This window comes from Mytilus trossulus, chromosome 6 (assembly GCF_036588685.1).
Source record: "Mytilus trossulus isolate FHL-02 chromosome 6, PNRI_Mtr1.1.1.hap1, whole genome shotgun sequence".
In the NCBI taxonomy this organism is placed as follows: domain Eukaryota; kingdom Metazoa; phylum Mollusca; class Bivalvia; order Mytilida; family Mytilidae; genus Mytilus; species Mytilus trossulus.
Window position 1 is genome coordinate 86,467,876 of NC_086378.1, and position 21,874 is coordinate 86,489,749.

The following is a 21,874-nucleotide window of genomic DNA, read 5'->3' on the forward strand; positions in this document are numbered from 1 at the left end:
TGTTGGCTTCTGTATTATAATAACACTTTCTCCTCCACTGTCAAATTAATAACGTTTTACGAATAAAACTTTTTAATGACATGGCAATAGATAATCCTATGTTTCCAAATCTATCTGATACACAAAAACTAGTAATCCTACTAAATCCTTCTAATATAAACCAAGTGAAAAAAACAGGTTCCTTTATAAAACAGTCTTTAGAGCTGAGGACAGGGGACTCTTAGTTAGTTTTACTTGTATATATATAGATATGTGTGTGTTAACTCAGTTATTTTATTGTTGTTGTTACTTTTGTTTATGTCACAAGTATAATGTTACTAATATGACAAATAAAGATTATTATATAATTATCTTGCGTAAAATATGTTCTTCAAATAGAATTTCTGAAAAAGAGACATCAGACTCAGACTTCTTTTAAACTGAGTTTTACTGTGCGTATTGCTATGTGTTTGTTTTTTCTACATTGGCTAGAGGTATAGCGAGAGGAATGAGATCTCACAAAACATTTTAACCCTGCAGCATTTTTGCACCTGTCCTAAATCAGGAGACTCGGACCTTTGCTTAGTTCATTTATATGTTTTGGAGTTTAGTATGACATCCATTTTCACTGAACTAGTACACATTTTATTAAGGGGCCGGCTGAAGCCCGCCTTTGGGTGCCAGATTTTCTTGGTGTGTTGAAGACCCATTGGTGGCGTTTCAACTGTTTTTTTTTCTTTTCTGCTCTATGGTCAGGTTGTTATCTCTTTGACACATTCTCCAAATTCGATTCTCAATTTTATTGATCTGACCTTGCCTTAATTTTCAGGGTTAATTTGATCACTGTAATGTTTTCATTGTAAAGTGTTTCTCAAATGCTATAAGAAAAAGGTTTATTGTATTTGTTGTATGTCTGTCAGAGTACATCTGACCTTGAACTCATTTGCATGGCTCATTTGTCAATATTAGGTTTGCATGGGAAGGTCAGTTCCTCATGTACTATATTTATAGGGTCAACTATATTTTGTGTATGCAATGATTGTATTGTGGACATGTTTGACAGCACTCCAGCTTCCCTTACCAATAAAAACTGGATGCTATATATTTAAAAGGCCTTTTTTGTCTTTTCCCTGTAATAAATTATTCAATAAATGGTTTTATAATAATATGTTGGTAGTGAGGAAAAAATGATGTTCAATTTTGATAATGATGATTTTGACTTTTGCCGTTGAAGATGATATTTGAAAGATTGGAAAATTGGCTCAAAATGTGGCAGAAGCCTTAAGGTGGCTCACCCCAATAGTGACCCCCGGTAGATTTTTTTTATTTTCACTTATTCTGTAGATTTTTTTATGCTGAATCCAAAAATGCAAAGAAAAAAGGGGGTCACCCGGCTCGTTTTCCCCTCAAATTGAAGCGAAATGTGCGATTTTGACCCTTTTTCCAAACATGTCCACCCTTACAACAATAACGGTTACATCAAATTCAAAGAGTTTTAAAACCAAGTCAGTATAATTTTTATGTGAAAAAACATAAGAATTTGAAATGTAAACCTTTCCCGTTGTTGTTTTTGACTTAAAAATCTTTTTATTTTCAGATTTATGTCTAAATTTTGCATTTTCTAATTTCAGTTTAAGGCAAAAAATATTGATTGAATCGATTTTTCGTAAAATTTTCCCGGTAGATTTTTTTTTAAAACAGATATGTCAAAGCTATGAACTTTTCGAGCATTTTAAGGTAAAATAAAATGGGGGTCACCAGGCTTTTAAAAAAGTTACGAGCTTTTGTTTAACCCCTCTACCCCATAAGGTCTGATTTCAATGCAGTCCATTAATTACTCAATTGTGAATTCTTTATTGGTGGCTTTAATAAAATAATGTTTGAAATTATATCAATAAACGATGGCTGAATATAAATGTGGTTATCGTATGACTGTTTGTTATCAAGAAGCGAAATTTTGATTATTTAGGTGAAATACGGTTATTTTGTCTGGCGCGAGTTGCTTCCCTCTAAGTTGGCGCCATTATCGGACCAGAGGAATTCCAAGGTCGCCTTGCCGAGCAGCATACTACATTGATGAATACGACCATTTACATGCATAACAGACATTGTGGCGAATATGTAACGATGAAGGTAGAGTTATTACATAAGAAAACATATATTTTGATATTTTAGACAGCCAAATATTACCAGTATCACGAAAAATACAAATTTGGGGGCTGTCTCAAAATACTCGCTACTGTTGAAATGCACTGCGACTGAGACCTTGTACGAGCTCAATTTCTGTTCCATGTTTAATCGTTATAGCTGGTATCTTCTTTATGTGTTTCTCTTAGTATTTTCAGCCTTTACTGGCAAGTTGTTAACATGTCTGGCCCGTTTTGAAAGATATCCGTGTGCAAACAGACGAAGAGGAGGGGATGACATCTAGCTACTATGAAGCCACAACTGTCATTTTTACGCTACTGTTAGTGTCAATGAATAAGTCTTTTTTGATCATCATTTGGTAGGCCTAAATCTAATTTCGTAGCCAAGTTACATAGAGTTAGGGTCATATGTATGTAGGGTACCCCATAGCTTCCCTAGGGCAGTTTTTACTCCCTTGCCCCAACTATATTTCCCTTCCTTTTTACCCTAAAATTTTCTCCTCTTACTTCATTACTTCCATCTCCTTGTTCCAAGACAAAATAAAAATGATAACATGTATTTCCAAGATAACCCTTTTCTCTGATCCCTCATTCCCCTGTCTCCTTTACCCTGTCCACCCCCTCAAATAATCAATTAAGGTTCTCAAGGGGTTTGATTGACTTGTTTTTTGTTGTTGTTGAGAATATGACATAATTGGCCTAATTTGTAAATGATAACCCTTACAGTAGGAGACAATACATCTTTTAAACATATACAGAGTGTCGCCATAAGTATTTGTCACTTAAGATTTTTAGCTGTATATATATATTGTATTAAAAACTACATTAAAAACAAAATATTTTGGGGTCATTTTGGATTGATTTTAAGCAACCTGGTACCAAGGATTTGTATAGTTAACTTTACAAATCTTTGCTGGTACCAATAGAAGCAGTATTGTCACAGGTTTGTATATTGTGGTTTTATTCTTTTTTAGTCTCATTTTCATTATTTTCTGTTAAGATATTCGCTATATATAATCAATCAAATTAAATTGTTAAAAAATATTTTATGCATTCTCAAGGAAAAACAAAAACACTTAAAACGAACCTATTATCAAATAAACACATATTAATATAGACCATTCTACTTCTTTTAAGGTCTCGTAGATATAAATTAAATCCAACCATACATTTTTAAATGCCCTCAAAATATTTTTTTGAAGTTATGTGTTTTTATATGAAATATTTACATGATATACATTTTTGTACATGTAGCCAAAAAAAGCAGGTGACAAATACTTTGGCCAGGTTCTGTATTTTGAGTTGAAAATAATTGTTGCTTTGTGAATAGTAATTTTTAATAAATACAAAACTTGTGTATACTATATTCCAAATAGGGTACAAAAAGCCATAATTTATTCATGAGGACTGAGCTGCATTTTCAAAATTGAAGGCAGTTTTCCTTTACCAATGTTATTAAACTAAATAAAATTCATAATTAATGCCTATATATTATTCTTGCTATCAACAAACACACATGAAAGTTGAATTTTTGGTGGGGTTGCTTTTACTTTTCTAGAGTTATGCCCCTTTACAAATTTTTAAATAGCTAAATTTTTGTTCCTTTCTTTAACACAAGTTTGCTTTATCCAAATATTGTGATACTTAAATGCAATGCTTACTACAACACGCCTCAGATTAAGTAAAAATTTGGGTGGTGTCACTCTTTTCATTCTTTATATGCAAGCGGCTGCTCATCTGTGTCCTATGGACACATTCCCCATTATGAACATGTCTACATCTATATGCTTTTGAATGTCAATAATTGTTGATTTTCTGACAGAATTACTCTGATATTTAATTTCAGGCTGCAGTACATTTGCATATGTACATGCAAATGGAAGGAGTGATCTTGGAATGTTCAACTTTACTTGGAAACTATTTGCACAGTACTGACAGAATTTTATGAGAAGCCAGTATCATCTAGTCTTGCAACCGGAAACTATGTGTAAAGTGCTGAAACTTAAGAACAACATTCTACATGTATATGCAATATGTGTTGCCACAATCCACTTGAGGAGCAGAGATCAACTATAAATTGGAACTACATATATGCCTTAGTGCTGTCAAAATCCTTTAAAAATGCAATCAAAAGGACCTGCTTCACCTACCTGTCCCAATGATGAATAAAGATCATATATATATATTGAGTCTTATAAAAAAAAAGGAGAATAAAAATTATGAAAATATAGAGCTGATCAGCTAATGATTGTACATGTACATGATGTATAAATGGCAACAATACTTACATGTATACTAGAACATTCAAATTAACAATATTAATACATGTTTTATAAATTTGATCTCGGAGACATTTGAGGAATAAAATCAATAACGTTTCAAAAATTTGATTTGTTGAGCCTTTTTTAGGCCTGTTTTCAGGAGGTAATATGGTATACCATTGACTGTCAGTCGTCAACATGGTCGACATATATACTCATTTAATAAATACTAAAAGGTACATGTAGTAGATAAACTATTTGTGTGCAATAGTTTACAATTCTGTCAATTACAATGTATCATTGACCACATATTCATTTGTATGGTTCATTGATCAACAGTAAGTCCTCTTTTTTCATATGCTATATTGTGTAATCAATAGGTCATCTTCATGTATATTTCATAATTTGGTGGAGGTTAAGCAACCAACAATCAATCATGTATATTTGGTGTATTAAATGTATTTTAACAAATTAAAATATCAAATAAGAGGATGTGATATGATTGTAAATGAGACACAAGAGACCAAACAACACAGAATTAACTATACATGTTGGTCACCATACAGACTTCAACAATGAGTAAAACCTATTCTGCATAGTTGTTTTTAAAGGCCTCGAAATGACAAATGAACAATTTAAGACAATTCAAATGAGAAAAATAATGGGTGATTTATGTACAAAATAATGAATAGAAAACAAAAATGTCTGTCTTGCAGGGTTTATCTGAACTTAACCTCATTTTCATGGATTTGTCTATTTCTTAATTCTAAATATGTTTCAAAATATTTGGTTGATGGGATGATTGTTAGAGAGTCTGACATAGGGTGCAGGCTCATTGGTTGATGATATTGCGAATAACTGTAGCCGGTCCCACTTTGGCAGTCAGTCCCCACATTTGTCACTGGAGGAATAGAATGAGAAAACAAATGGTATAAGAAAAAAAAATGAATCATAATAACCTGTCAATATGCACATCTACATAGTATGCCTTTATTATCTAAAAAGGTTTCAAAAATTGTAATGTGCGTTTTGAGAGATGATGAGAAACTGTTACAGTGCTATATTGCAGTAAATAAGTTCAAAGGGGCATAACTCCTAGAAAAAATAAATGAATCGTAATTTCCTGTCGACATGCACTTCTACATAGTACGTCCTTATTATCTAAAAATGTTTCATGAAATTCTGTTTGAGAGTTGTGATGACAAGAAACAAGACTGACAGACGAGTCAAAAACATTATACCCTTTGCAACTTTGTTTTGTTGTGTACAAAAATAGGAAGATGGGGTATCATTGTTTATGAGGCAACTCTAAACGGGAGACCAATTTACATACAATTACCAATAAAACCATATACCACATAGTCAAACAAATAAAAGTCCCAGAAATTTTGTTTTTGTATTTATTGCACATAATGAATATTTAATTTGTTCATATTGAATGGTCACTGGCAAATATTTCAACATAATACGGATGAGAACATATAGAAAAGTATCAATTATGTAAGATGAGCTAGATATATGGACTGCAATATTGTTGTTGTTGTGCTGATAAGAATGAGTGAACAATTATGCTTGGTGCATGTATAGGCAAAATTCCCCCTTTCGACCTTACGAGGCTTCGTATGTATACATCCAGCTGTTCGAGCACCCTGTATAATCAAGGAATCATCTGTCAGACTAGTCATATTTCTATGTTAAACATAAGATTTGAACGTAAGCAGATGTAGTATGATTGCCAATAAAACAACTATCCCCCAAAGTTCAAATTTGAAATTCAATATTGTAAATAAAAAAAACATCATCTCCTTTTATCATCACGCATAGATTAGTTGTACATTTCTTTGCTACGGTAAGATCAAAGACCATTAAATCCGTGTTCACAAACAAAATTGTAATTCACATTTTTTTGCCGCAATGCCATCACCCCACTATAATTATTTTCATCATCAAGAATTTTTCTTATTATCTTACCTTTTAAAAAAGCATGTCAAAAATTAAGATAGAAGTTAAAATTTGCCCGGCTAATATAGCGTTCCTGCGTACTGGGCGGAGTTTAAAAATTACCATCCAAACTTTTCCTGAACCTAGTAGTAGTATAGATTTTTATATATATAAAGTCTTTAGTAGTGTTTGTGACTACCCGACACGCTTTGGATGTTCCTAGAAAAATCCCGACATAGTAACTAAAAAAATTACGGTCCTCCGCAAAGCATGCAGTATTGAGGAACTATATCATAGGTCGGTATACTAGGCCAGTCCCGGTTACTTTTGACAGTGGTGGATCCAGGGGAGGGTTCCGTGGTGTAGACCCCCCATATTTGGACGATCAATGCTTTTGAATGGGAAAATATAGATGGAACACCCCCCTTTTTGTCCTGGATTGGGAACCCCCTTTTAAAATGGTTGGATCCGCCCCGATTAATCAATTTTCATCTTTATGAAAAGACAATTATTGAAGTGTCCTTTTATTTCTGCAGGAAAACCAATAATCATTTTTGTGAAATAAGTTGCTGGATCCATTAGTCTATTATAATAATAACACTTGCTCTGATTCACTTAATGATGTTTCTTTTTTTTTTTAATTTGAACTCGATTGACATATTGACAGATACAACAGAAAATTGCAAATCATCAAAATAACAATAAGCAAAATAAGTAATAGACAAAAATCATAAAATACAAAACATTGGCCCCGAGGTCTTACATTATAGGACTTAGTCTAGTGTTCAGGAAATCATGGAATTGTGATACGAGAAAGTTTATCAGATGATGTTCGTGCTCATTTATTGATAAGGTAAACAAATCTTTAAATGAAAATGTTCAAATTTGTTTTGGGGGGAAATAAAAAATATTTAACTATAATTAACAAAATTTTGCAGTGTAAAAATATATCGCATAATCGGGAATAATTAAACCCATAAAAATAACTGGAAATAAAGATATTAAAGAGATTTATGACAGAAACACACTGTTATAAAACGCCAAACGGATAGCTTGATAAGTACCCATCCCGATGCCTTTAAAGCATACTATACGGGTTTTACTTGTTTTTGAAAGCTGTACGATGACATGCAACATGCAATTGTTTACATCGCTATCATTAATTTTGTTTACAGTTAATCATTGCATCATGGGCAAAACTTTTTCAAAAATAAATCTCCAAGACATCATTTAATATTCAACCGATATTTAATTCAAAATATGATACGAACGGACCGTGTAAGATGAGAATGCGTTTTTGGACGAAGCGGCACCGTCGACGCAGTCATACACGTGACTTTTTCAGTATTTATATATTCTTTTTTTTTAATGTTAATATGCTTAAATCACGTATATTTCTCTCCTTTTAGACTTTTATGCAAAAAATGAAGAAAGCACTTTGAATTTCTGACCGTTCGTATTTCCTGTTTTGAAGAACGTTTTGCATCACTTGTTTACATCGTCAAGGGTGCTTTCATACACGCCCGCGTTCCAAGGTCGTCAACGCTATTTTTGAGAAGACCCCTGAAAGCGACCGTTTCCAAGGCACTCGTCGTAAGAAACATGCGTTAAAATATGCGCATTGTTAAAGGGCCGAGCCACCTTAAGTGCCTTCACAATATAGAAAATCTGGTTTGCTGTCAATTTAACTGCTTATCTCTTTTTACAGAACTGTTAGACACTGTGCTGAAAACCAACTTGCGTCTTAAAGTTTACATAGACCAGTTATCTCAGGCTAATGTTGAAGACATACGCCATAAAGGTACAGCTGAAGGTAATTAAAACAACGGATACTTAGGCAGAGAAATTGCAACTACATTGCTGGTTTATTTTGCTTATGTATGCCAAATTAATCTAAAAATGCATACTATTGGTAGTTGACTAAAAGTTTTTATGGCCCTGCTGTAACAGAGGGGGCAAAAAGTGTTACCAATGAACGTCCGTCCCATGGGTCAGTATGTCCGTCTACACTAAAGCCCCCCAAAAAATAATAAAACTTATACACAATGCATATTAATAATAAAACAAGGTTGATGTTCAAAATTCGGTGACATCACCTTAACTGTTCATGAGTAATGCCCCTTAATAAACATAAAAAATGTTAAATCTGTCATTTCCTTTCTTTTACTTTAGTTTTCCTCAATCAAATGTTATGAAACTTATACACTATGCGTATTACCACAAAACATAGATCTAGTTTGCATTTTGTTGGTGTATCTTTAACTGTTCTAGAGTTATGCCCTTTTACAAATGGAAAAATTGGTGAAATTTTAAGTTGCCTCAACCAAACCTTATTAAATTATAAACAATGCTTATTTTCACAAAAACAAGTCTAGTTTGAATTTTGGTGGTGTCACTTTAACAGTTCTACAGTTATGTACCTTTACAAATGGAAAAATTGGTGAATTTTCATTTTCTTTTCTGTATTTTAGGTTTGCCTCAACCAAAAGTTATGAAACTATACACAATACTTATTACCACAAAACCAAGGTTCAAGTACAATATGTGTAGCTTCACTTTTTTGGTAAGACCCTATGGGACTGACTTGATATTAAAATCTTCCAAGGTTTATCACCACCTTTGAATTATATAATAGTTCTTGAAAAACTGGTCATTATCGTGATATATGGACTGCCCACAGGACAGTGGTATGGACTAAGATAGTGATAATGACTGAGCCGAAGGCGAGGTCATTATCGCTGTCGCAGTCAATACCACTGTCCTACTATTTCATTGAGAAACCATGTTTTGAAAATTCTCATAAATTAAAAATGCCTAAAGCGAACTCGAGTAGTTGTACGATTTCTATAGCAAATAGTGACACCCAGTCGTAGTAATACTGCCATTCATTTTAGTGCAACTTTTCAGTATATAAATTCTTAATTAAGTTTTCTTTAATTTTACTGTTAACGAAAAAATGTAATAAACAATTCAACAACTTAAATATAATATTAAAAACAGGAACATGTTTTATAAAAGGTACATCTTTCTAAACAGAGAAACCACGCCCCACCGGTCCATATCATGTAAAAGTTCATTAACGACCAGTTTTCTGGTCCGTATTGTTCTGTTAATGACTGATTGAATTTATTACTGAAGATTAATGAATGTCATGTGACCCCTTTTTATCCAATAAGAGAAACTTATTCTCAACCGATATGAAATAATAAACAATATATGGTGCATTGATCAGACATTCTTAACTGTCAATCCATTAACATTCCTGAAATTTTTCAATGAAATACCGTACATGCTCAGATATTCACGTCACAAAATAATGTTATACTTGTCAAGAAAATTACATAACTTGTTCAAGGTGCAAGAATCTAATATCTGTTCTAAAAATATCAATGATGTAACGGTTAAAAGAAATTAAAAAAAATGGAGTTATCTTCCTTTGTCCATAATGGAAGTTGATAATAAATGCTTTATGAAGTGCAATGATCACTGTAAATTTAAAAAAATCTTTACATTTTGGTGCTTACAAGCACTTTGATTAAATTTCTTCAGTTTTGTTCCTTTATAATTTTATATGATATGAAAGCGGGGCATCATCTACGTCCCATGGACACATTCCCCCATTTATTTTTTTCAACATTTTATTGGTTTTCTTACCATAATTGCGCATTTCGTCCCCATATTATCTGTGTCTTACTTATGAAAAGAATGTCTTTTTATTTCAGGAGTGATGAAGTCTACCATAACAGTTACTGGGATAGAAAATGCACAAGAGAAAGCAGAGTTATTAAATTTACGTAAAAGTGAATTAGCAACTGAATCAATTGTATTCAACTATGCAGATGAGGGTAGTCTTCTGATATATCTGGACATTACTACCAGTTTGTTCCAAGACCAGAATTTACTGTGCAGACAGATAAAACAGTTTATGCAGCTTGTGTTTGAAGTTTCTGGTCTACAATGCTCAACTGGAGAATGCAATGCTTTCCTTTCTATACTGGAAGGTTAGTTTCAATTATGAAAAGAGTTAAGAATGGCATGCAGCAAATATTGGAAAATATGATACAACAGGATGCTAATACAGTATTACGTATGAAAGGGGAGGAGGGGAAAGAAAGGAAAAGTTTTTTTCTATCTTCAATGACAAAAATAACATTTTATTGGTGGTGGATTAAGAAGAACCATTTTGTTTTTACTTAATAATGAAGTCAAACTTATACATGTCTGAATAATTTACATATAATAATTTTTTCTTGTACAGAGAATTATGACACAGCATCAGAAGGAGATAACTCTAGTTTTGATGAATCATGCAGTAGCACCAACAATCTTGTCTTACATGTTGAAGTAAAGGAAGAAGCAATGATGACTGATGAGCTACTTTCACAAAATGTCCATGATTTTCTGGGAAATGTTGTAACAAAAATGAACGGTACACCAATCACTCAAGGAGAAGAAATTACAGCTATTATAGGAGTTGAGGAAACAGGTAAAGTATTTGTGGTATTCAGCCTTATACCACCTTATGTATTATAGGGGCCTGGGTGGCCAAGTAGTTTAGTTAGTTCATGTAAAGTAGTCACTAGCCCAATACTGAGGTAGTGAGTTCAAATCCCTCACATTGGAGGTGTGTTTATTGCCAATTTTCATTGACTAGGATTGCCAGTTTTCTTGCCTTAGGTCTCGTTCTTGGCATGCACGCTTCTCTACCATTAAAAATGGTAGTTACCATTCAGCTGATACTACTAAAAGTGGCATTGAACACAAACAATCATTTTATAGATTTGGACTTGGTATTTATTTTATCTACCATGCATTCTCCTGTGTTAAATATAATCTTTTCCTGAAAAGTTGTTTAATGAATTGGTGTATTGATTTTTTTCTTTATGAACCAGTGGATGCTTGTTTACATTGTTCATCAGGGGTTTTACCTCACACTTGTGCTTTGAAGCTGTTGATGTTCTAGCCAGTTTTCTTAATTAAGATTGCTGCAAGCAGGAAAATTTTGGCTTATTAGAGGACAGGAAGACAAAAATTCATTAGCAGTTCATTTATAAAATTTTTGATACTATAAAGGATTTTCTTTTACAAAAAGTTCATGTACACTTGTTTAACTGTAAAACTAAGCCTTTCAACTACAGAATATAATATAAATTATAACTTGCATTTAAATTGATATTAAGATTTTATACAAGGCAAGGAACCACTGTTCTAGGCCATTCAGGAAGAACATATTAGAAAATACATTTTTAGTACATAATTAAAGCACAATAGTTAATTTGTGTATGAAATAAAAGTGACCTGGGATCATTGTTGAATGTTTGTTTTGTACAACTGCGAGATGGTAGTAAGTATGATATGTGGACATGTGAATGGGCTGATCCAGTTGTGTCTTTCAATATCTTACAAATTTTTCAACCCATGCTTTTCAAATAGGGTATTAATGTTTTAACTAATGACAAAATAGAGATCTGATTAGATATTCGTGAAGTTTCACTTTTGTCATTTGGAAGTTATGGTTCATGATTTATTTGAAAATGGCATATAAATAATGACACAAATATTTGATATACAAACCTGTTTTTTTGTAGTCAAATACTTTAAGCTTATATGCCTGTGTGTAACTTCAAAGTTTTACTAATGCTTTAAACATATGGAATTGAACACGCTTTATTGAATGTTCTTACTGAAGGTAGCCTTTTCAGGCTACAATAATTTTCACATATTCCATTGTTATAATACAGATGGAGAACACAAACTGAGATCAAAACCTTTAACTTTTTGCAGATTCATTTGGACAAATATGAATAAATTAATGTTCAAACTATTAGTTGGAGTTTGATTTAGTTTTGATGCCCCACCTAGGGGCATTCTGTTTTTCGGTCTGTGTGTCTGTTCATTTGTCAGTTCGTTTTTTGTGTTTCTTTCGTCCATCTATCTGTCCCACTTCAAGTTTTTGGTTAAAGCCAATTTTGTCCCGTATGGAACCAGTCAATGATTGACAAAGGGAAGTAATTTGCTTAAAAAGTGTGTAATAATAGAATCAAATCGGTAATTGGCAAATGGACTATTGTAATGCCAAATTATAATTTTGACGCCAATTTCATGGTTCACTGAACATAGAAAATGATAGTGTGCGTGGGGCATCCCTGTATACAATTGACACATTCTTGTAGTCTTATGAATTGATATATGATACAGGGTAACTTAAAGAATAACACGTCTATTCTTTGCAGTTTTATTGTCGAGCCTGCGACTTTTGTCGCAGAAAGCTCGACATAGGGATAGTGATCCGGCGGCGGCTACGGCGGTGTTAGGTCACTTCTTAGAAGCTTTATATTTTAGAAGGTGGGAGACCTGGATGCTTCATACTTTGTATATGGATGCCTCATGTTACGATCTTTCCGTCAGTCACATGTCCAATGTCCTTGACCTCATTTTCATGGTTCAGTGACTACTTGAAAAAAAAGTTCAGATTTTTGTAATGTTAAATTCTCTCTTATTATAAGTAATAGGATAAATATATTTGGTATGTGCGTACCTTGCAAGGTCCTCTTGCCCGTCAGACAGTTTTCACTTGACCTCGACCTCATTTTATGGATCAGTGAACAAGGTTAAGTTTTGGTGGTCAAGTCCATATCGGAGATTCTATAAGCAATAGGTCTAGTATATTCGGCGTATAGAAGCACTGTAAGGTGTACATGTCCAACTGGCAGGTGTCATCTGACCTTGACCTCATTTTCATAGTTCAGTGGTTATAGTTAAGTTTTTGTGTTTTGGTCTGTTTTTCACATACTGTATGCAATAGGTCTTCTATATTTTGTGTATGGAATGGTTGTAAGGTGTACAGGTCTACCTGGCAGGTGTCATATGACCTTGACCTCATTTTCATGGTTCAGTGGTTAAAGTTAAGTTTTTGAGTTTTGGCCTTTTTTTCTAATACTATATGCAATAGGTCAACTATATTTGGTGTATGGAATTATTTCATGATCTACGTGTCAGTCGGGCAGGTTTATTTGACCTTGACCTCATTTTTTATGGTTCATTGCTCAGTGTTAAGCTTTTGTGTTTTGGTCTGTGTTTTTTAAAACTATAAGCTATAAGTCAATTTTATTTGTTGTATGGAAGAATTGTTAGCTGTACATGCCTACCTGGCATGGTTCATCTGACCTTGACCTCATTTTCATGGTTTAGAGGTCAATGTTTAGTTTTCTTGGTATGTTAAGTTTATGTGACAGTTGTAATAAAGCTTTATTATTAGGACTATCAACATGATATCAATAATTAGTAAAGAAGGCGAGACATTTCAGTGTGTGCACTCTTGTTCTTGGTATAAAGATAAGTTTTAAATTCCATGAGAACAACAACAAATTAAAGTTTTTAACAACCTTGAATGGCTATACAGCCCTTGCATAGTCGGTCCATGAGAACTAGTACCTGTTGCACAGCATTTAATTTTTTCATAGATATGATATTTTGCCAGTATTGATTAGAAAATGTTTTAAGATAGCAGTTACTGATCTAACAGGTTTCCATCCTTTACATTTAGTTGCATGTTTACACACAGGTGAAAATAAAGTGGAATCAATTCAACACTCAGATAGCTTTAAAGAAGATAAACTTGATGGAGATATAAAAAAGAATGAAAATTTTGAAACACGTAAACAATACAGAGATGATGTAACTAGAAAATTTTCAAATGAAAAAGAAGTAAAAGAAGAGGGAGAGACAAACTCTGCAACAGATTGTTCTGACAGTGAGTTGTCTAGCAGTGGTACTGAAAACATTCCTATTGGTCAACACAAAAGGAAGCAGTATAAAGATGGACATCAGAAAAGTATGAAATTGTTTGCAACCATCTAGAGCTTTTTAATACATGATTTTCACCAGTAATCAACTGCCACAAGTCTTGTTCCCTTTCATATTTTCAAGCTATTGATTTTATACTTTTAAAATACTAACCATTTATTCAAGATGGCTGCAACTTTGTTGGAAGAACATGTAAATGGCTTCCACTGTCAAGTTTTCATATTTATGCTCCAAAAAAGCAATCTTGAAAATAGTTTGTTCATTTGATTTAAATTTAAACAATGAAGAAGGCAAAATCCAGTAGTTTTAATGACTTAGAAGGTGTACAACTTATCATTTCAACTTTATTACTGGCAATTTTTGTAATTCAGAGAAAATGAAAGTAACAGATAGAGGAGAATCTTCTGTCATCAAAGAAGAAACGAGTGATGACAGGAAGAGAAAACAGAGCATGATTGGAAAAGGAAAAAGTATCATCATTACCATTCTTATCACAGCTTAACACACATACACCTATGTTCAGCAGGTTTTTTCCACTTTTTCTAACAATAATGATTATTTGTAGAAGATAACAAAATGCAGAAATAATATTTTGGTGGTGTGCTTTGTTTCTTTCCTGCTAGTTATTTTAAAAGCCAGTTGATTATTGTCTTCTTTCTCTCTAATGTAAAATCAGTGTATTGTCTCTAACAAGCTTGTTGTGCATCTCTTTCTCTAGCTATTTGTTTCTTGTTAATCTTTCAGTAGATACAGATTCATTACAAATAGAAGAATATATATTCTGTATATTTTAAGTCCCCTACCAACAAAGTGGTAGAAAATGAGGTTAATTTGGACTCCATCCGACAGTGAGGCAAATCAGTTTTCCACACTTTTTTCTTCATGCTTGAAGATATTGCTTTGATATTTATGCTTCTGCTGGCATAGGGGAGGGGGCATTAGTTTTTTCCCCTGTCCGTCTGTCCGTACGTCCTAATTATTGGTTTATGTTCTCCATCTTGAGTTTGCCCCAACCAAATGTGTTGAAACATAAAAACAATGCTAATTACTACAAAACACTGATGGAGTTAGAATTTTGATGGTGTCACTTTAACTATTTTTGAGGTATGCCCCTTTTTAAATTGATCATTGTAATAATTGGTACATTATTTTTTCATGACAAGTAACAGACCAAGTTCAAATGTTGTTTTGTTCTGATAATTTTGTTCAGAGTTATGGTCCTTGTCTGAAGATGTTGACTTGATATTTGTTTAATAGTTTACACCATGGCAAGTTAAAGATCTAGTTAGCATTTTGTTCAAGTACAATTAATTTTAAAGGGGTAGGGAACTATGTATTTCCATGCAATACTCTTAGAATGCTTGTTTGTAAGTTATATAGTTTATTGGAAATTTATCAGTGGTCATACAGATAATGTTTCACTGAAGGAATAGGGTGTTTCATCCTGTATTAATGTATATAGATGTGCAGTTGAAATGGATCCCTTTTTTGAAATGTCAAATATATCAGTGGGTTCAATATTGTAAAATGTCAGGGTCCGTAATTTTCATCTTTCAATTAGATATTTGTTGATATGCTGTTTTATTCTTTTAGATTAAAGCAAGATGTAAAACATTGTATATGTGATCGATAAACATGTGAAAGTGAATCCTTTTACCATAAATTATTTGTCATCTCAAAATATGAATGGGGTACCCAGTGTGTGTTTTAAATCCTAGACAGACATACATACCAAAAATACTATTCTGAAATTTTGACATAACCTTGTTTATGACTACAAAACAGTATCCAGAGCAAACTTTTGAAAATTTGGTTCCTATTACAGGAGTTTGGTCATCTGTTGTGCTGTTACACCACTGCATCTGTAACATGCCTTTTCCAAGTCAGAAGTCTATTATTCTTTAGTTGTTTTAGTTTTAAACATATTTATTTATATTGGATTGGGAAACAAGTTTTGAAACTTATATTAATTTCTTTCTACTTTGCGGGTGCGAGTGCTGCCTTGTAGCCGCATTAGCCTACTCTTTTTAAATTTTGAAATCTACAAGGGTGTCTTTAACGAGCAAGAGATATGGCTCTCTTTAGTTGTTGTTTGTTGCTGTACTGCTTAACTTTTTTTCCTACATTGTTTTGTTCATAAATTCTGCCAATAGTTTTCTTTATGCTTTTTATAGCTTTTATTCTATATAAAAGAGGGAGCTAGAAAATAATAAAAAAAATATATATTAGGGAGAATAAAGTATAAATCTCGTATAAATAACGTCAAACCTGTTTATATAAATTTGTAAAGGTCATACTTGGGTGATTTTACAAGAACGGTAGCATTTAATTGAAGTTTAAAATACAAATGTATTACCGGTAATTACTACATCAAAACAAGAAGAGGCTAGCCTGACAAGTTTATTGCTATTAGACCTAACCTTTATCTTATCATTTTTATTGAACTGATTATACTGTGAATTCATTTATTCTCATGGGTACTGTAAATTCAGAAATTTTTGCAAGGTTTTTTTAAATGCCAACCGGGTGAGTAACTCAATAATATGAACTCACATTCTGATAACTGAAACATAGACCTGTAAGCTTGGCCTTTTTGTTCATTCTTTGTAAATGGCAATAATGAATGCATGGAAAATTTTCTGAATTTACAGTTCCAATTTTTGAAGATTGAGAAAAAATTGTACTTTTGTGGACATGTAATTTGAAGGTTTTGCCAAAGTCTGCATATAAGCTTATTGAAAACATGTTTTTCATTGATCATTTAAATATTTGTTTTTCTCTTACCCACCAAATCCATCAAAATAGTATTTCACAAATAATACATGAATGCACAGTTACTATCACTGACTAAAGGTTGCAACAAATGAATGACCTTCATTCTGTATATGCAAACTTTAAAACCAAATTTTTGTATCCACTTTTTAAAAGTAAATAATTATTAAAGGTACCATGCTAATAATTTGATATGCCAGACAGGCATTTTGTCTACACAGAACTCATCAGTGATGCTTAGATAAAAAAGTTAAAAAGCCAAGCATGTAAATAGTTGAAGAGCATTAAGGATCCAAAATTCAAAACAGTTGTGCCAAATACAGCTAAGGTAATCTGTGCGAGGGATAAGAAAATCCTTAGTATTTCAAATAATTCATTATTTTCAAACAGTTAATTAATTCACAGTCACAAAATCTCTCAATTAATTATATTCATCCAGGAATACATTCATTGAATTCGATATGTCACTACAGACACCATTACTGTAAAATAAATGGGAATTACACACTTAAGATGGGGCCAGAGAAACAGCAGGAAAGGACAATTATTGCTGTTAATATTAGATTAATGTCAAGGTTTTGTTTTCTCCTTTAGAAAAAGTCAAAGTTGAAGATGAAGGAGGATCATCTGTAGATCCACAAACATCAGGTGATAGCAGTACTCAGATAGGACACATGGAAACTGTATTTGGAACAACAAAGGATGAAGTGAATATCCAGGAAAAATATGAAGAACCACAAGCTGGACCTAGTACTAGCAGATTTGAAGATTCTTTTATTTTTAGGAACATAGGTAAAAACACAAATGAGAACAGTTCAGGAGGTGAATCAAGTGTGCCAATAAAAGAAGCAAAGGAATCTGAGACTAAGCAGAAAAAGAAGGGTCAAGCTGAGAAAGAAAAGACTGTTACATTTAAAAAAGAGGGGAAACAGGATAAAGACACTTCAGAGGATGACAGTTCTGATAATAATGATTCTGACAGTAGAAAATCTTGGAAAGATAACATAGAAAAGGAAGAAGAATCAGCAGGGAAGAAGAAGAAAAGAAAAAATAGAAAAAAGAAAGGCTCTAGTAAAGGTGATACAGACACTAAAACAAAACCTGAAACAAAAACGGACAAACCTGATGTAAGTGTAAAAATTTGATGATATTTAATTTATCCTTGAATATCAGCATTCTCCATGGATTAAAATTGGATTATGGAGGATCTTTCACCATGACAAACGATGACAAATCCATACATTTATAGTGCACTTGAAAATATTACCTTCATATTGAAAGGAATGGTGAACAAGCTAATATATTGCTTATTATATTAATTCCATTATGTAATAACCAATATTTTCATTGATAAGGTCTTTCCATTTTTCCCTTGAAAGACTTGTTGATTCTTTCTGATTAGTAGGTCTTTCCACTTTTCCATAAAAAATGTAAACAATAAAACTTTATACTTGAATCATAAGTTATTGTTTGCTATACTTTAGATTCAGTCTCTTCTATTAATTACCTGATATGTCAAACTTTTTAATTACAAAATAAGGTAAATAGCATTAAGATGGGATATAATTAGTCAGCAAAAACTCACAGTACACCTTATTTTCTACAATCCTATCATTACAAAAGGTTTATTTTCCAACTTTCAAAACCAAGTTAATCATGATAAGTGTCTATAAATAGTTCTATTTTTTTTTCTTCTTCAGAAAATGGATGGAACAAGATTGACTACAGCAGGAAATGGGTACGTACAGATACTGTTGTCATAACAATTGATAAAATTGAGAATGGAAATGGGGAATGCATTGAAGAGACAACAACTTGACCAAATAGCTGAAGGGTCTTTGACACAGAGAAAAAAAAATCTGTCTGTCTGTCTGTCTGTCTGTCTGTCTGTCTGTCTGTCTGTCTGTCTGTCTGTCTGTCTGTCTGTCTGTCTCCAATATGTGTGCAATGACCCACCTGCCCACCAACTTCCCAAACATGGCTAAAAAAAGAACTATGGGGTGAAATGCGAGTTTTGTCTATCAATAGAAGAAGTATGATAAGTCAGAAATGTTTAAAATGTAGAAATCTAACTATTGTCTATTTACATCAAAACTGTCATGACTTCTTATATTGCCCTTACAATTTGGAAAAGGCCAATGTCAATCATCAATTAGAAGTTGAAAATGAGTGTTGAAATAAGCAACAAGAAAAACAATTGTTTGTGAGTGACACAGGATCTTAGAGCTTCTAATTTTAAATTACAAGAACTTTTTAGGTCACCTGGCCCAAATGGCCAAGTGAGCTTTTCTCATCACTTTGCATCCCTCATTCGTTGTCTTCGTCGTCGTCTGTTAACTTTTACAAAAATCTTCTCCTCTGAAACTACAGGGTCAAATTAAACCAAACTTGGCTACAATCATCATTGGGGTATCTAGTTTAAAAAATGTGTACCAAGACCCAGCCAATCAACCAAGATGGCTGCCATGGCTAAAAATAGAACATAGGGGTAAAATGCAGGTTTTGGCTTATATCTCAATAACCGAAGCATTTAGAGCAAATCTGACAGGGATAAATTTGTTTATCAGGTCCAGATCTATCTGCCCTGAAATTGTCAGATAAATCGGACAACCTGTTGTAAGGTTGCTGGCCCAGAATTGGTAATTTTAAGGAAATTTTGCCGTTTTTGGTTATTATCTTGATTATTATTATAGATAGAAATAAACTGTAAGCAGCAATAATATACAGCAAAGTAAGACCTAAAAATAAGTCAACATGACCAAAATAGTCAATTGACCCCCTATTATACAGGAGTTACAAATGTATTGCCCTTTATAGTTAATTTTTAACAATTTTCATAAAATTTGTAAATTTTGACTAACTGTTTCCACTGTAACTACTTAGCCAAGTTTATTATAGAAAGAGATAATTGTAAGCAGCAAGAATATTAAGTAAAATAAGATCTACAAACACATCACCATCACCAAAACACAATTTCATCATGAATCCATCTGTTTCCTTTTTGCAATATTCATATAGACCAAGGTGAGCTACACAGGCTCTTTAGAGACTCAAGTTTGTTTTATAGTTCTGGTAATGCAGATAAAACACAAGGAAGAAGACAAATTTCCAGTACTTCTATTGAAGTGTGTTTCAATGCTGTGATCTCACCGACAATACTTTCTAATCCAGAAACAGACGCTGTCGTTGTGGTGTTTCCAGAAAATGGCAACAGAGAATTTAAGCTGAAACTGGACAGGTATGGGGAAGGAATAATGGATTGTGATTGTGAAAACTTTCAAATATATACATGGCTATTACAGTAAACAAATTTCACAATTATATTCAGTTTTAACCTTCAAAATTCTATTGTAAGCAAAGTGGTTGTGAAGAAAAAAAATCTGTATTTGTAGTCAAGCAATAACTTTAAAGAAATGTGTAGTAAGACTTAACAGTTGCAATATATTTGTATTTGTCAGTTTTGTTGTTGTAGGTTTATGACAGATGGATATATAGTTGGCTCTGTGACTGTACCTATAGCAAAGGACTTAGTTTCAGGAAATTATAGACCATTACACTATAACTATAAGGTTTATCATGGAGAAGCAAGAAACAAAGCAACTGTGGAATATTTTCATAAATCAGGTGGAAAAGACGGATACATGAGACAAGTATTAATACCATCTAAATATTTATCACAAGGTAAATTTTAATTGCCAGAAACAGTGTATAAACAAACTACAGGCAAACTGCTCTCGCATGGTAACAAAAATGGAGGTTCAAGGTCAGATGAATCCGGTAACAAACATATGACAAAGATTCTATTGAACAATTATATATGAGATTTATTTCTCAAAGCACTAGCTGAAGAAACTTACCAATTACAAAAAATCAAGTTCTTTAATAATTTTGTTAAGTAGCTCAATTTAGTTTCAGAATCACAGCCCATATTAGCCAAACAAGTGCTGTTTGAATTCAGATATTATTGAACTGTTTTAACTCATTTCTCAAATATATATAAATTAACTGTTTACAAAATTTTGAATTTTTTTAAGTACTAAGGCTTTTTAGCTCACCTGGCCCAAAGGGCCAAGTGAGCTTTTCTCATCACTTGGCGTCCGTCTTCTGTCGTCCATCCTCCGGCGTCCGTCGTCTGTAAACTTTTACAAAAATCTTCTCCTCTGAAACTACTGAGCCAAATTTAACCAAACTTAGCCACAATCATCATTTGGGTATCTAGTTTATAAATTGTGTCCGGTGACCCAGCATACCAACCAAGATGGCTGCCACGGCTAAATATAGAACATAGGGGTAAAATTCAGTTTTTGGCTTATAACTCAAAAACCAAAGCATTTAGAGCAAATCTGAAATGGGATAAAAGTGTTTATCAGGTCAAGATCTATCTGCTCTAAATGAAGCGGACAACCTGTTGTTAGGTTGCTGCCCCTGAATTGGAAATTTTAAGGAAATTTTGCTGTTAAGGGTTATTATCTTAAATATTATTATAGATAGAGATAAACTGTAAACAGCAAAAATGTTAAACAAAGTAATATCTACAAATAAGTCACATGACCAAAATGGTCGATTGAACCCCTAAGGAGTTATTGCACTTTATAGTAAATTTTTAACCATTTTTCATAAAATCTTAGTAATCTTTTAGAAAAATCTTCGTCTCTGAAACTACTGGGACAAATTAAACCAAACTTGGCCACAATCATCAATTGGGTATTTTGTTTAAAAATTGTGTCTGGTGACTTGGCATACCAATCAAGATGGCCGCCACGGCAAAAAATAGAACATAGGGGTAAAATGCAGTTTTTGGCTTATAAATCAAAAACCAAAGCATTTAGAGCAAATCTGACAGGTGTATAAATGATTTATCAGGTCAACATCTATCTGCCCTACAATTTTCAGATGAATCAGACAACCCTTTATTAAGTTACTGCCCTTGAATTGGAAATTTTAAGGAAATTTTGCTGTTTTGGGTTA

At 32.9% G+C, this 21,874-nt stretch overlaps 1 protein-coding gene across 1 annotated transcript in view; it reads left to right on the top strand.

The window, feature by feature from the left end:
• LOC134723090 (MATH and LRR domain-containing protein PFE0570w-like) overlaps positions 1-20,598 on the top strand; it is a 51,101-nt gene extending 30,503 nt beyond the window's left edge. Inside the window, exons 4-12 of the mRNA XM_063586730.1 lie at positions 8,037-8,141; positions 10,051-10,329; positions 10,587-10,814; positions 13,893-14,162; positions 14,506-14,604; positions 17,501-18,033; positions 18,607-18,644; positions 19,974-20,144; positions 20,379-20,598. Coding sequence (XP_063442800.1) covers positions 8,037-8,141; positions 10,051-10,329; positions 10,587-10,814; positions 13,893-14,162; positions 14,506-14,604; positions 17,501-18,033; positions 18,607-18,644; positions 19,974-20,144; positions 20,379-20,598 — 1,943 coding nt within the window. The remainder of the gene's footprint in view (positions 1-8,036; positions 8,142-10,050; positions 10,330-10,586; positions 10,815-13,892; positions 14,163-14,505; positions 14,605-17,500; positions 18,034-18,606; positions 18,645-19,973; positions 20,145-20,378) is intronic.
• The last annotated feature ends 1,276 nt before the right edge of the window (positions 20,599-21,874 follow it).